This window comes from Palaemon carinicauda, chromosome 6 (genome assembly GCF_036898095.1).
Source record: "Palaemon carinicauda isolate YSFRI2023 chromosome 6, ASM3689809v2, whole genome shotgun sequence".
Taxonomy (NCBI): Eukaryota; Metazoa; Arthropoda; class Malacostraca; order Decapoda; family Palaemonidae; genus Palaemon; species Palaemon carinicauda.
This window is the reverse complement of record NC_090730.1, coordinates 16733430-16750093: the sequence shown is the minus strand read 5'-3', so window position 1 is coordinate 16750093 and position 16664 is coordinate 16733430. Positions and strand designations below refer to the sequence as shown.

The 16664-nt window shown below is 40.5% G+C and overlaps 1 protein-coding gene across 1 annotated transcript in view; it reads right to left on the bottom strand.

Annotated features, from left to right (window-relative positions):
• Window positions 1-454: 454 nt before the first annotated feature.
• The window catches only part of LOC137642885 (zinc finger protein 624-like), a 142524-nt gene continuing 126314 nt past the window's right edge, over window positions 455-16664 (bottom strand). The window contains exons 6-7 of the mRNA XM_068375752.1: window positions 5817-5917; window positions 455-5223 (exon numbers count right to left, since the gene is read on the bottom strand). Coding sequence (XP_068231853.1) covers window positions 4334-5223; window positions 5817-5917 — 991 coding nt within the window. The 3' untranslated portion in view covers window positions 455-4333. The remainder of the gene's footprint in view (window positions 5224-5816; window positions 5918-16664) is intronic.

Genomic DNA, 16664 nt, shown 5'->3' with positions numbered 1-16664 from the left:
AATAAAAACTAATTATGGAAGATTCATAACTATCAAACAGAAATATGATGAGTAAATCTTGGGAAGCAACTGAGTGGGTGCAGCATTTGGGTAAAGGGCATGTGCCTCTCCATAGCCCCTATAGATACGTCACTGTAATTGATCCTGATAACCCAAGAATAAAACATGAATGAACCAGCACTTAACAATATATCCTATTTCCCCAAGTTATGATAAAAACCATGCACTGCACCATACTAGCTCAAGAGAGTAAATTGCCCCTGATAAATATCTATAAAGGTAAGAGGCCTAAATGGCCAGCCATGAGGGAAGATAGAAGAATGGTCAATGAAGAGGAGGATTTGTGAAGGGTGAAATGAAAACTAAAACTCTTTTTGTAAACAGATAGGTTATCAAATTTGGAATAATTATACTAATCAAAAATTAATTCATTTATTATCACAATGTCTTCAATAACACTAGCCAATTGGCTAATGTACTTGACTTAGATTCCAAAAAAGTAATAAACTTGATCTTACTTAATGCTAAATCTCCTGATATTGAACTTCCACACTTGTTTTTACCTTGAAACACCTCTGGAAGCATAAATAACATTGAAGAAAAGTGAGGTTATACTTCAGCAAATACTACAAATTTAATATTTGTAGTTTTCCTAGTTATACAAACCAGAGTCATTTAAATGGGGTTACTACTGATCATGCTTTCTAAGATTGGCAATAAAAAATTTGCTTGATTGCGTCATACTTTGTGCTAGGTAAATGCAGCGCATGCCCAAGCGGGAGGTAGCTCACAGCTTCTCCCCACAACACTCACCTGGTCAAAAGACTTGCAGGGTGGTTGAGGTGAGACCTTTGGTAAACGACTCAGGATTGTATAGCAAGAAAAAATAGAAATTATATAAAATTTTTAGTTTATTCCTATGCAGATAGAAACTTCTGAATCATTTATATGGGCAATGTTCCTTAGGAGGGAGGAAGTGTTACATAATTAACACGAGGGCAATTTTTTAGTATGACAATAAATACTGAAAAGATTTGAGGCACACTTACTTGCTTCAGGGTGAAAAACCCCAGGACAGGCTTCAAGTGCGAAGATCGTTTCCTCTTCTGCAATCTTCCTAGCCAAGAATATCAGAGTAATGAGCCCTGTAGCTGGAAACTGACATGCATCTTGTGAGAGTCAGTTAGGTCATAAACGTCCTATCACCATGGCCCCCATTGAGAGGATATCCACTGACTTCAATGTGCCATACACCAGTTGAGGATTATATAAATGGGTGTGGCAAACCCACATGTATCACATGCTGGAGGGGGGTTCTTGTTTCCGTTTCTCTTTATAGGAGACAGAGCTCATAAATGCGTTGCATCGGAGCATTCAAACGCTCACTAACAACGTCATTTTGGAGGCTATTGTAATCAAGTGGTATTACTGAACACTAAGGTTGTGGCAAATTCATCTAGATCATATGCTCAAAGGGGGGTACCTATCCACACTTCCTGAGGATCCAAAGGATCTACGGATATTGCTATACTTGGATAGAAAAGGAGTCTCCGACTACCTTCTTCTGGAGTGGTCAGAGCTTTGAACACAAATAAGGGGTGGGAGCAGTACATGTATGTCCCAGCTATTTGTTCTATGAGAAACTCGCACCACTCTAAGAAACAAAACCACTAATTGTTTGTATGATCAGGAATCTCTTTGAGAAACTCTCTTTGAAAAACAATGTCGAGAAAGTTACCAGGGGTTTTTCTACCCCTAAGTCTGGATTATTCACTGAGCTAGAGGCAGGACAAGGTGGTAATTTCTGATGCCTTGTTATTGGGGGGGGGGGGGGGGTTCCCCTTGCTTCTGGCCATATGAGGAAGTTTTTAGTTTCTGTGGGCAGGGGTATTTTGGTTATACCTAGACTTTGAGACAAGTTCGTGAAAGTCATTGATGGAGCGTTCTAACCAGCATCCCTAGACTTCGGGAGGCAAGCTCACAAAAGTTCAGGTACAAACTGGGGGACCTCGGAAGCTTGCGCCAGGTTTTACCCCTGCCCGAGTTTGATATAGAATACTCTTGAGGAAGAGAATATCTAGTACCAAGGCTAAAAAGTCATGGATGACCACCTCAACACCTACACAGTATAGGGTTATCTAAAGTAACCAATGTAGGGAATAAACAATAGGAAAGGGAGGAAGGTCCATATCCTGAAAATGTCATCTACCATGTCCAGAGAGTGGACCTTGACCAATCGGTTCTTTCCGCAATACAAGATCTCTTCCCGACAGTGGTAAGTCTAGTCACGCTCTTACACTAGTAAGAGCTGTTGAGACTACACGAGGAGAGGATCTCAATTCCCTGGTTCATATGGTTTGAACTTCTGGGTGCCTGTGAATCTAATACAGGCCTCTATGATAACTAGAGGGTGGGCTGACCTCGCAGAGTTCTGGAAAGCCTCGGGGGTGATCGCATCTGGCGGCTCCATTTACAAGCTTCTAAAGATCTCTTAAGACTGTAGAGGAGACCTCAGCTTAGGGACTCCATCATCATATGGCAAACTTGGTTCCTGAGAACGTGTTGGGAAATATAGCCTTTCCTCATCCAACAGTGTTGACTTTTGACTTAGAGGAAAAGCTTTCTCAACTCTAGGTTCCCTCCAGTGGGATCATCTTATACAACGTCTGTTCATTTATCATCCTATACGGTGAGCTGGGACCTGGCTCCTCAAGGTCTCTGTGTATTTGACACTTTCTTGATTATGTATGTCGTTTGAGGATTAGGCTTCTGCTAATTCTTGGCATGTAATATTGAAGGGAGGTTCTCGCTGCCTAGGAAGAGATTCTTCAACTCCCATTGAAAGGAAACTCAGCTACGTAGAAATCTCTTTCAGTTTTCTGCGGCGAGAAGTATAGCTCTCCTGTTGGGAGGGAGACAAATCCCTACAATAGTTACATGATGATTCTCTTGAACATCTCTTGTCTACGCAAGAGGGACAAAGAAGTTGTGTCAATGTCCTCCTGGTTCATAGTGAGCCACAAATGTTGCAATCCCGTCCTGGGCAAAGACGTAAATACCGAGATTTACAGGACACAAGCACTCACTTGTAACTCATAGTTAATGAGTAGACATTCAAATAACCATGAATTAAGGAAAAACACAAGTCAAGAATGCTACACACTGAAAAGGTAGACGAGGTTAATGTAAAAGGCTCAATCATAGAGAGGAAGTGAGAGAACCTCTTCACTTTGCAACAGGTAGTGTTGTGGGGAGACACTGTGAGCAACCTGTTGCTTGCTCCTTTCACATGCACTGCGTTTACCCAGCACGAAGCATGAGGCAATCAACCAAATATTGATTGGCCGGTCGTAGAAAACATGGTCAGTATATAAATGACTCAGAAGTTTGTTTCCACATAGGAATAAATACATTCTAATCTTAGTTTATTTTTTTTTTCTATATAATTCATTTATACAGCTCATACTAAGTGTAATCATAATTTATCATTAAAGAATATTGTGGTACATTGTATGACATATTTCTTTTATTCTGATGTACTGTATCAAAATCATATAAAATATATAATACAGTACATACTGTACATTATAAATACACTTCAATAATATTGCAGTAATGCCTCACAACACAAAATTAATTCTCTCTGGAATGGCTTTTGTTTCATGGAAATTACGAGTACCATTTTACATGTAAATGGCCTAATTTGTTCCAACTTCTACAAAAACCACACACAATTTTACAATAAAGCTAAAGTATAACCACAATGATACTGTTCAGCCAAATACATTTGAACCATTCAAGTATACCTAAACTAACTGTTAATACCTGTAAATTAAGAAGTTATAAGAACATAATGCAATAATAAATGGAAAATAATACAATACACACTGTAAAATACTGTACATATACAAAATATACAGTACCATATGTACTGTACTATTATAGTTTCCCTTACTATTAAGAGATACATTTCTATTGAGTGAACAACTCTTTTTCTTCAACATTTTTAATGGGTGACCATTTTATTCTCGGCCTGGCAAATCTCTCTTCTCATCATAAAACATTTGTCGCAATGAGTCACAAAAATATTCGCATCTCGTTTTGCAGCGTGAAAATTTCAGAATTCTTTCGTGAAGAGACATATGACTGTACTTGTATTTATATTATTCAACTTTGAAGATTTGGTTACATCTGAAACATGGTAGAACCATCATAAAAACAATTGCAATTATTACATCTAAGAGTAAATCATTATTCCTCAACAGCAAACTTTAATCCTTTTATTTAATTTTCTTTATGGGCAATACTTAATCTGACCAGCACTTTTTTATTTTCAGGAATGAAGTTTTCTGTGTTTGATTATGGTACCTCTTCGATTAAATGTTTCTCCACATTTCTTACAAACGTATGGTCTCTCACCAGTGTGCAGTCGCATGTGATCTCTCAAAGGCCCATTTTGACTGAAAGTCTTCCCACAAACATTGCATTCATACGGCTTCTCTCCAGTGTGAACTCTCATGTGACGCTTAAGAACGGCACAGCTGCCAAATCCTTTCTTGCATATGTTGCATTCAAAAGGTTTCTCTACTGCTTCTGCATGAGTTAGCAGATGTCTTCTCACACCTATTTTTGTGTTGAACGCTCTTCCACACTCTTCACAAGTAAAAGCTTTCGTCTCAGAGTGAGTGACCATATGCTTCTGCAGAGATGAACCTTGCATAAATGACTTTCCACATTCATTGCACTTAAATGGCCTCTCTCCTATATGAATTTTCATATGATTGGAGAGACCCCCTAACTGAGAAAATGATTTTCCACACACCTCACACACAAATGGTCTGTCACCAGTATGAATTCTCTCATGTACTTCAAGATGACTTTTAGCCACAAATGCCTTTTCACATTCTTTGCATGCATAAGGCTTCTCTCCTCTGTGAACTTTCATGTGATAGTTGTATGAATCACTTGTACGAAAAGACTTTTTGCAGTCCTCACAGCTGTAGGGTTTCTCCCCTGTGTGAATTCTGATATGATGCTTCAGACCTCTCTTATCACGATATACCTTTCCACATTCTGGACATGAACAGGGCTTGGATGGTCGACGACGCTTCAATTTAACGCGTACTCCACCAGTTTCCAACGGTATATCTGACTTTACTTCCTGTTTAATCGACACTGCTAGTACACTATCTTCTTCCCTATGCACATCCATGTTTCTTTCTGCTTTTTGTAATTACAAACAATTTATTCCTTCTAACACAAGATCTACTCTACACTGATAGAATGTTCCCTTTCACTAAGAAAAATCTTTTTAAAGCTTCATTTTAAGAAGCCCTTTTACTTTAACACTGCATTCTGGAGTTCTTGATTCCATTCTTACTTCTGAAATGTTGAAACAATAATTCTTTTGATTACAAAACAAACTTCAAAAATTCAACACTTTAAAAAATGTCCACAGTACGATATAACTCAGTATTACCTTTTCAGTTTCCTTATTGAAAAATAACCCTATCATATTAAGAATACTGTAAAGTAATTTTAATACATGTTCACTGATATGTGTTAGTCAATGATTTCTTATTACAAAATACTGCACTGCAATAATTCACAGGGTTTCACTTTAAAATCAATGTAAATACAGCACTCTCCTATACATTTTTCTCAATAGACACTTCATCACAAAATATTTGTGTACACAAAAATGAAAGAATAGGCTCTGATTGGTAGAAATTATTCTTTTTACAGGGCAACTATGGTGCTACAGATCTTTTATTTCTCCATAAATGTTTTGGAACTGCATACTGTATTTCACCCACCTCTTTCAAAATGGATATCCATATCAATGTTAATTTGACTTAAAGATTCATTAGAAAGGAAACTAGCTAAACTAACATTTTCAATGGCATACAGCGAAGAGCTTCCAAGTAAAAATAATACAGCATAATCTATAAAAACCACAACAATGTTTGATTAGGACAGCATGATAACCATACCCTGGTAAAATTGGTAAAGCACTTTCAAATTCCACATATGACTTTGGAAACAAGTTTGCTATAGTCTTTCAATTTTCTTCTCTAACTAGATAAAATATTTCCACAACTTTATCATCAAACAATACTGTACATGGTGATGTCAAATCACTTATTTTGCAAGAAAAGAAAAAATTTCTGCAACTAATTACTTGACTTGAATCCTGATGAACACCAGTTAACTCTTCCTCTCTTCAATATTCAACCTAAAAAAGGAAACAACATTGTACAATGAAAATGAAATATGACAAAATTTCAAGCAATTTGCATTTTTCTTGACCATACAAACCCGAGCCCTTTATTGAAGTATGATTTCAATGAATCTGGAAACTCTGCTGTTAAAATTTATGTGGCGGTAGTTACTGGGGATTAGCGGGGGAAGCCTGCTCACCCTGTTGGCTCACCTAGTAGCTACTTTGATCTTCACCTAGGGCTTGTGGGGTGCATGAAGTATAATTCAAAGGACTCGGATTTGTAGTTAGGAAAAACACAAATTACTTTTTTGGGCTCAGGCCATGTCGTCCTGATGGAAGGTTCCTAATAGTAGCTTCCAAGGGATATATGAACTACAGTGATATTCCCAGAGAATTTACCTTTAGGTCTCCAGAATTCTAACTCCTGACGCGAATTTTGTAGCGAATTCGCACGGTGGTGTTCCCTGTTGATCTAACCTTTTCGATCGATTCCGCGAGGATTATTATGCAATCTCCAGCCTCTTTCGCCTCTGGAAAGTTGAGAATTGATTCTTTACAATGTATATAATTTTAGCCCCTGTTTCACATTGAAATTAGAGAAATTTATTGTGCTTAGGAACTAGGCCTGTTACCGGAGGCGTCATGGGCGCTGTCGTTCGTTAGGAATGTGTTATTTAGTTAGTAGAACAACTTCCCGGTTGAAATAGCATTAATAAATTATGAAAGCTATTTAGGCATAATTATACTTGTAAAGATATTTATGGTATGCATAATTTTCCTCTTCCTTTGTCGATTGTTTGTTTCGGTGATTTAGGTAACCGAGATCTTGTCTTGCCTAGGTTACCTAACCTAGGTGATGTAGTATACTTTCAGACATTTCCCCGTTTACCCTTGTATATCGTTTTATCGATTCTAAGGGAGATAGTATATCTCCTAGAATTATATAAATTGATACTTTTCTCCTTGGAGAGTTATGGGTAATCCCTCTTTCCCTCTGAGTGCCGTCACAGGCGGCAACCCTTCCTGGTCTTGCCATAGAGTAGTTACTCCGGCTTGACTAGGCTAGGGTTTTTCTGTCTCCCACCTTGCCAGCGAGTGTCCGGCTTTGGTTTTCGACAGAATCTCAGAGTATTCAGTCTTTTGCCAGCAGCAGGCCAGCAGGGTGAGTAGTCACTCCCCTGCCAGCTTATAGCCGCCGGCATAGGAGGCGAAGCCTCCCTAAACCGCACCTGGGGTGGTGGTATGTTGCTGCCACCTTCTCCCTGCGGTTTAGAAGACTAGTCCTATGCTTATGCTGGCAGACCCTAGGCTGAAGAATAGATATTCTTCTACAGCCTAGGATGGCGCCGGCACTGAAACGATGTTTCTCTTTTGTTGAGAGGGTACGGCAAACCTGCCAGCCCCTCCTAACACAATTTCGGCAGACCCTAGGTTGAAGAATAGACATTCTTCTGCCGCCTAGGACAGCGTCGATACTGAAGCAGAGTTTCTCCCTTGTGTAGTGGGGCGGCAACATTGCCGCCGCCTTTTACACCAAGGTTCTTCAGTCCTCTCTTGGACTGCCGGCCACAAGTCATGTTGCTGGGGTACTAACCCGGCGCCAACAGGTACTGACTCAGCCGGCGGCATGCTGACTGTACCAGCTAGTATGCCGGCCGGACTGTGCCGTCAGGGACTAGCTATGCCGGCTATATGCCGGCTGAATTACAGTATATGATTATACAGTAGTCAGAGTAATTGCAGTATAGTATATACTGCAGATAGAAAACTATTGTATATATTATACTAGTAGTTATTTTCCAATATATCTTGGGTATCCTTGCCCAGGCGTTTGCTGAGACCAATCCTATATTGAAAGAATAGAATTTCTTCAATACTCTGATTAGAAATCAGTTTACATTTCACCCTACAATATTAAATAATTTAGAAGGGCCAGTGGTAGTACACTTTCTATCCTTAAAGGTTAGAACTCTTGCCTTTGAGCTTCCCTGATCAGGAAACTCTATGGTTTTAATATTGGAAGGGAAGGTCACAGCAATCGGCTGGGTAGTACTGTATATACAAATATGTGTCTTTTCTAATTTCTAGTCCAGTCCGCGACATGCCAGTAGCACACCGGCTGAACTACAGTATATGATTATACAGTAGCCAGTATGTTGCAATATAATATATATTGCAAACAGAAAACTATAGTATTATTATACAGTAGTTAATTTCTAACATATCTTGGGTACCCTTGTGCAGGCTTCTGCTGAGACCAAACCTATATTGAAAGAATAGACTTCCTTCAATACTCTGATTGGAAATCAGTTTATTCTTACCCCACCGTATTAAATATATAATTGGAAGGGTCAGTGGCAGTATATACTTTTTCTATCCCTAGGGGTTAGAACCCTTTTCTTCCGAGTTGCCTTGTTAAAGGACTCTTTATATTTAATACTGGGGGGAGGTTACAGCAATTGCTTGCAAGGGATACACAAGTATGTATCTTCCACTATTCCTTTCTAGCTTACTATCCTAAGCTATAATAATTAAAGATGACTAATTACATATTGCTTATTAGGGGAGATAAACAATTGTACAATGGAACCTCTACACACGAACGTATCTACATCCGAATTTTCCAACATCCGAAGTAAACTTCGAGCAATTTTTCGACTCTACACCCAAATTTTATTTCGACGCAAGAAGTAAGCAATTTTCGTCGTACCGGTTGTATCCAAATTTTTCGACACGCGAAGTACAATTCGAACACGTTCCTACTCTACACCCGAATTTTTTTTCGACACCTGAAGTAAACAATACCCGTACGCGTAGACGGTACTCATAGCGCCGGATATATTTTTTATTTCCGCCGATATAAGGCAGCACTTCGACCTCGGAGGGACCCTCAATTAGCGTGGCTTGGGTCATTCCTCTGTTCTCGTCGGCTTCATGTGGTTATGCGCTGTGCGTTCTGCTATTACAGTGAGCCCTAGCTACTTCGCGGTTCGACTATCGCGGATTCACGACTTCGCAGATTTCTTTCATAACGCATGTATATACATATATCGCGGATTTTCCAGAAATTTCGAAAATAGCCGCGATATATGAAGACCCCAAATATTTCGTTAATTCCATTAATAATTAGTAATATCTGCTCTTACTGATGGTTCATTGCATTACATAAGACGTATAATTCAGTACAGTAAGAAATAAAACACGAAAAGAGAATATGATCATACGATAATTCAGTATACGCAGTAAAATTAAATCGAACATGAAACGCAAATCAGATGCAGTCTGACTTTATCATATTTGAATGGTGTAAGACTGCTGATGGCTACTACTACTAATGGATGTGCATCTTTTCCATGAATCTTTTGTATGTATACGTACGTAGTACTGCATCCAATAATATTCTTTGTTGCAAAAATCACATCTCGAATAAGCGTACATATCCTACAACAAAACAAGCGTAAAATAGCATACGTAAAGCATACTGTATATAGTACCTTGTATTTGAATTTGTAACTACTACGTAGCATGTAAGACGGACTGTGATTGGTTCCAGTGCTGATGGATAAAGAATCAGCTCCCAAGTTTTGTAATCTAGCCTGTGATTGGTGTTTTGACCGCTTCTCCGATCCGCAGCATCTTCTCGCGGCCACTTTGTTTGCCGCTCTCTCGCCGGGTAGATGCTGCTAAGTTACTGTGTAACTTTAATCTGCGCTGTGCATGACTGTTTGAAGTTGAACTTTTTGTTGAACTTTCTGCTTAACCCCTACAATGGCTCCCAAGCGTTCAATGGCTCCCAAGCGTTCTGCTTCTACTAAGGCTGGTAGTGAGCCTAAACGCCACCGAAAAATTATGACGATTGCTGAGAAGGTGACACTTCTCGATATGTTGAAAGAAGGCCGAAGTTATGCGGCCGCAGCCCGCCATTTTGGAGTGAACGAATCCACCGTTCGCTACATTAAGAAGGACGAGGCGAACATTAGAAAGACGGCTGCCATCACCTTTAGCAGGTCAGCGAAGCGAGTTGTTACCGCTCGTAATAAAACGATTGTCCGTATGGAAGGTGCTTTAGCAGTCTGGATTGCCGACTGCCGGAAGAAGAACATAGCTTGGATACGAACACCATCCGAACCAAGGCTTTGGGTTTGTATGAGAATTTTGCGGCAAAGGAACCTCAAGACAACGATGGCGACCATGCTGAAGAAGACGAAGATGATGTACTAGATGAACCTCAAGCAGGGACATCTACTGATTCCCAGCCTCAGAAACAACGTTTTTCCGCCAGCAAAGGATGGTTCGCGAAGTTTCAGAAACGCTTCGGCCTGAAAAGCGTTTCCCTGCATGGCGAGGCTACTTCCGCTGACACTACCGCTACTGAAACTTAGGCGAATGAGACATTTAAGAACATTATCACTGAAGGTGGATACAAGCCCGAACAAGTGTTTAATATAGATGAGACCAGCTTGTTTTGGAAGAGAATGTCGTCGCGAACTTTCCTGTTCAAAGAAGAAGCCAAAGCCTCTGGCTTTAAAGCATTCAAAGATCGTGTTACCCTCGTGGTGTGGCAATGCTGCTGGATTTTTGCTAAAGCCGGGGCTTATTTACAAATCTAAAAACCCTCTCGCTTTGAAAAATAAAAATAAGAATCTCCTTCCCGTGTACTGGATGCATAATCCAAAAGCATGGATTACGAAGATGCCGACCTCCAACTGGTTCCACCAGTGTTTTATCCCGCAAGTCAGCAAATATCTCTTAGAGAAGGGCTTGCCATTTAAGATCCTTCTCCTTATGGATAACACTGGTGGACACGCAACTGATCTGTCGCATGAGGGCATTCAGGTTGAGATCCTGCCACCCAACACAACGTCATTAATTCAACCGATGGACCAGGGGGTTATCAGGGCGTTCAAGGCCCTCTACACGAAGAATACCTTGGCGGACCTCGTTGCGTGTGGATGCTGTCCAAGATGATGAGGATAAAACATTCAATTTGAAGGCGTACTGGCGGAAATAGACAATAGCCACGTGCCTGCAGAACATCCAGAAGGCACTGAAAGAAATGAAATCTGCTACTGTTAATGCGAGCTGGAAAAAGTTGTGGCCCCAGATTGTTTACGATGACGAGGGATTTACACCTGCTGAGATTCAACACTCTGCAATACGCAAATCTGTGCAGTTGGCTGCGATAATTGGAGGTGACGGGTTTGGCGACATGACGACTGAAGACGTCGACGAGTTGTTGGACTGCCATTCCCAGCACCTAACTGACGCAGACCTCGAAGATCTGACGAAATCGGCCAGTGGAGAAGACCCAAGAAAATGTTGAAGAAACGGGCTTAACATTAGAACGGCTTGCCAAGCTCTGCAACCTTGCGAAGGAGTTGAGAGAATTGTCGCAAGAGTGGGACGAGGATATGGTTCGTTCTATGCAATACTGCAACAAAATCGATGAAGACATGACTCCCTACAGAATGCTCTTCGAGCGAAAAAAGAAGCAGCGGCAGCAACTTCCGATCACAATGTTCTTCCAGCCTCACAAAAAAAAAGAGCCAGTTCCTCCTGCTACTATGCCTTCGGAAGAAATTGAAGAAGTGTCCCAGGAAGAAGTTGAAGAGGTGTCCTAGGAAAAGACACCTCCGTCTGAAGAGACGTAAAATACTATCATTGGCTGCACAGTAGAAGACATCATCAGCTTCATCATCATCATTTTTACTGTGCAACAAATTCATTGCCATCATCATTCAAGTTTTTCTTCAACTTCTTTCGTGGTGAGTACAGTAACAATCTTTACTTTTTTATACTACGTACTTTAATATTCTAACATTTTAATATTTGTGCCTGTTTTAGTTTAGGGTACTGTAGTACATGCATTAAGTGTTCTGTCCATTAAAGGGTAGTTTGTTAACAGTACTACGTAAAGGGAAGGTTTTAAAAGTCTGAATATACATGTTATAACCTATCATATTTTTTTGTTTATTACATTTAAAACAACTCTCTCTCTCTCTCTCTCTCTCGTAAATTATCATTCGGTCATTAGTGGCAGTTTGTTATTGTTGATTAAGCGCCAAAAAAAAAAAAAGAAATAAAATTGTTTTCCTGCTTTGCTACGTATGTAGGATTTTATATAGATACGGTAAATAATATTTGTAATAACATATTTACTAAAAGCTTTTAATATCATTATTTATCACTTTCATCATGCGCGTTTAATGCCTTCGTTTCTTTATTGCGATCGAAGATGGAGCGTACAGTAAACGAATGGAAGGTTTCCGTTTCAGGCGGCGTCATAAAGAAAAACATTATATAAATGGCATTCATTTCATTTATTTTGAAGTCCTAAGAAAAATTAAGTAAAACATTGGTAATAACAAAATCAACATAAAATCAATATAATCAATGCAAAAACTAACCTATACACAGATGTGTAAATACGTTTGTTTCTTCATTATGATCAGAGATAAACGTAAACAAAACATTGGTTGTCATTTTTTATCGTGCTTTTTGGCGTGTTTAGGAAACGCATGATATAAAATCGCCTTTAATATTTGTGCCTGTTTTAGTTTAGGGTATTGTAGTACTGTACATGCATTAAGTGTTCTGTACATTAAAGGGTAGTTTGTTAACAGTACTACGTAAAGGGAAGGTTTTAAAAGTATGAATATACACGTTAAATAAATATGTAAATATGGTGTCCCTACTTCGTGGATTTTCAGCTATCGCGGTCGGGTTTGGAACCTATCTACCGCGATAAACGAGGGTTCACTGTACAGTAACTGTATTTTAATCGTGATTTTTTGGGTACATCCTTTTACGGTTTTTTACGTAAAGCATGGGTCCTAAAAGGCTTAGTTTCGCAAGTGGTAGTGGTAGTGGCGAGAAAAGGAAGAAGGAAATGCTTTTTTTAGAAGTAAAGCAAGAAATTATTGAAAAGCATGAGTGAACTTGCAAAAGAATATGGCCGAAATATGTCGACGATCTCGACTATCTTGAAACAGAAAGAAGCCATTAAAGCAGTGAAACCTTCTAAGGGGATCACCATCATTTCAAAACGTCGTAGCCCTATCATAGAAGAGATGGAACGACTTCTGCTAATCTGGATCAAGGACAGAGAGATTGTTGGCGACACCATCACCGAAACTATCATCTGCGAGAAGGCGCACGCCATCTTCACGGATTTGAAGAAGGCGAGCTCTGGGGGTGATGCTGGGGAGAGTTCAACCGAACCTTCCTCAGACGATTTCAAGGCATCTCGTGGCTGGTTTGAGAAATTTAAGAAACGGTCCGGGATTCATTCAGTTGTTCGATTCATTCAGTTGTTCGCCACGGAGAGGCTGCTAGTGCGGACACAAAGGCTGCAGCTGACTTTGTGAAGAGCTATGAAAGGACTGTGCAGGAAGAAGGCTACGTAGAGCAGCAGGTGTTTAATTGTGATGAAACCGGGCTGTTTTGGAAGATGCCCAGTCGAACCTACATCACCGCCAAAGAGAAGAAATTGCCTGGGCATAAGCCAATGAAGGATCGGTTGACTCTTGCCCTATGTGCCAACGCTAGCGGGGACTTTAAAGTCAAGCCCTTACTAGTTTACCATTCTGAGAACCCTAGGGCTTTTAAGGCACAGAATGTGGATAAGGACCAGCTTCAGGTTTTCTGGCGATCCAACTCGAAGGCCTGGGTCACTAGGCAGTTCTTTGTCCAATGGGTTAACTAAGTTTTCGGTCCTTCTGTGAAGAAGTATCTTCATGAGCAGAAATTGCCTTTAAAGTGCCTGCTATGCCTTGACAATGCACCCGCTCACCCCCCCTGGACTTGAAGATGATATCTTCGAAGAATTCAAGTTCATAAAGGTGCTGTATCTTCCACGAATACCACCTCTATCCTATAGCCCATGGACCAGCAAGTCATCTCGAATTTCAAGAAGCTCTACACCAAGCACCTATTCAAGCAGTGCTTTAATGTCACGCAAAGCACAAATTTAACTTAGCGTGAATTTTGGAAAAGCCACTTTAACATCGTGCACTGCTTGAAGATCATAGATCAGGCTTGGCTGCGAGTAACTCGACGGACACTGAATTCTGCCTGGAAGAAGCTGTGGCCTGATGCAGTTTCTCCCCGAGATTTCGAGGGTTTTGACCCCGAACCTGATCCCGTGGTGAGTGCAGCGGAAGACGTAGAGGAAATCGTCTCCCTTGGCAAGTCCATGGGTCTGGAGGTCGACGCAGATGACATCACGGACCTCGTCGCCAAACATCACGACGAACTTACCACAGAGGAGCTTAAGGAACTCCATGCTATATCTGAGCACATGAGTGATGACGAGGAAGGGATCGAGGAGGTAGAACATGTGTTAGGTTCGGCGCAAATAAAAGAGATGTTAGAAAAATATCAAGACGTGGTCGACTTCATCGACAAATACCATCCAAAAAATTGCATTTTTGTTGTGTAGTTGCACAGTTCGATGATGTTTGCCTAACTCATTTTCGAAACATTCTGAAAAGCCGTACCAAGCAACTTTCTATCGATAGCTTCTTTAAAAAAACTACAGAGCGAACTCGTGATGAAGAGGAAGGAAGTGGTTCAAAGAGTGAAGAGAAAAAAATTCAATCAATTTTAAGTGGAGAGAGTGAAAGTGATTAAAATTAATCATCAAAAAGAAAAAAAGAAAATGTGAAAAAAATATAAAATATATATAAAAAAAAAAAAAAAATAAGCTAAGTTAGGTTAAAGTACACTTTGTGTAAGTTAGAATAAGTTACGGTAGTGTACATTTATCGTAATCACCCTCTCTACCTCCTCACCGCCCGTCCGTCTCCTCTCTGCGTAGCAAGACCAACACCTGCGCTGGACTTTCTAAGGTAAAGTGACGCTAAAAACCCGTTTCTTATTTATTATTTCTTGATAATTATTCTTTCTGGGGGCGACCTGTGACGGCCGGTGAAAAGGGTCCTTCTTTACACTTTTCTAATATAAATCTTCCAAATATACTAGAGAAAGATAAAAGCATGGAATGCAGAGGTTACTACCCTCGCGCGATCACCTTGTGGGTGTCGTGTATACAACAGGGGCGTGTGAAAACAACTATTCGCAGGCTGTCTTCCATTTAGATAATCCCTTCATCAAAGGGGAGGGCCGTGACAGGCCCTAGAGAACACAGTTGGACTACCCCACCGACACCTACTACGCGTGCCCTCCAGGTCATCCTTCTGTTTTGGACTTGCCCCCTAAGTCGTTAATTGTTTTGTTCGGTGTTTTTCGCAAGTGATTGTCGTTAATTCAACATGACTGACGTTGCTACTTCACCTTTACCAATGTTAAGTACCATAGTTTGTTTTGACAGTTTATTGCAGTACCGGGCATTTGTTCTTTTTCCAGTAATGTGGATTTTAGTTTTGGAAGCGGTTGGCCTGCCTCGGTATCGGCAGCCATTTTGGTTTTGTTCGCTTCGGTAGTTTTTCAAGTTAATATTGCCCATCTGGTACTCTGTCATCTAGGTTATATCACTTACGTTTTATGACCAATATTATTATCATTATTTCTTATTGGTTTTTACTATGGTATTTATTTGCTAGCAAGTCCAATTTGGACCTATGAAGAATATCGATCTAGTCTTTGTTATAGTTATGTACACGCCTCAGGAAGGTGCTCGTTTTAGACTATATCTTTATGTTTATTTGTTACGTTGTTGTTATTCTTCGTTCTTGGTTATTACAGCTCCATGAAGCTCCACTCATCGCCTCCTGAGGGTCATTCAAGCGACCCAGAGACCAAGACCTCCCGACATGCTCCAAAACCAATCCCTGGAGGTACGTTGAGCATATGCCGATTTTAGACGGCAAACTCTACATCTCAGAGAAGATGGGAGCCGTTCCTTTAGACGAAATCCAGTTTTTGCTAAGCTTTAACGCTTTCCCTGATTGCTTCATTCGACTGAAGCATGAACCAACGTCAGAAAAAGAAACGGAACCGAAGGAAGTCATGGTTCTTGACCACGATAGGGCACAGGCTATCTTGTCAAGTAGCCTGAGAAAGGCGGGTTACTCGGTGTCGAAAGTGTTCGCCCTCAGTAAGAGACACCCTACCTTTCTTGCTCTTGTTTCAATAGCATTCCCCTTTACGTGGAAGGCATTTAAATCAGTTGCCAAAGCAGTGGAGGCAGGCAAACCATGCCCTGCACTTGAGGAGTACAGGCCTCTGTCACTAGCCTTGCCCATGCAGGAGAAGGATTGGAAGGAAGTCCACTTAACCTTTTCAGTAGGGAAACTGGACGCGGACATTGCTGGACGACAGTTTAGCGAGAATCTCCCTAAACTTTCCAAGTTTCTCTTGTGCAAGGAACAAGAGACAAAGGAGAGACTTGCAGCCTCCTTATCCCTACAAAACTGCATAGAGATGTGTTCAGCCAATCGAAGTACCCCAGACATGCTCCTGGTCTTGGCCAAAATGCATA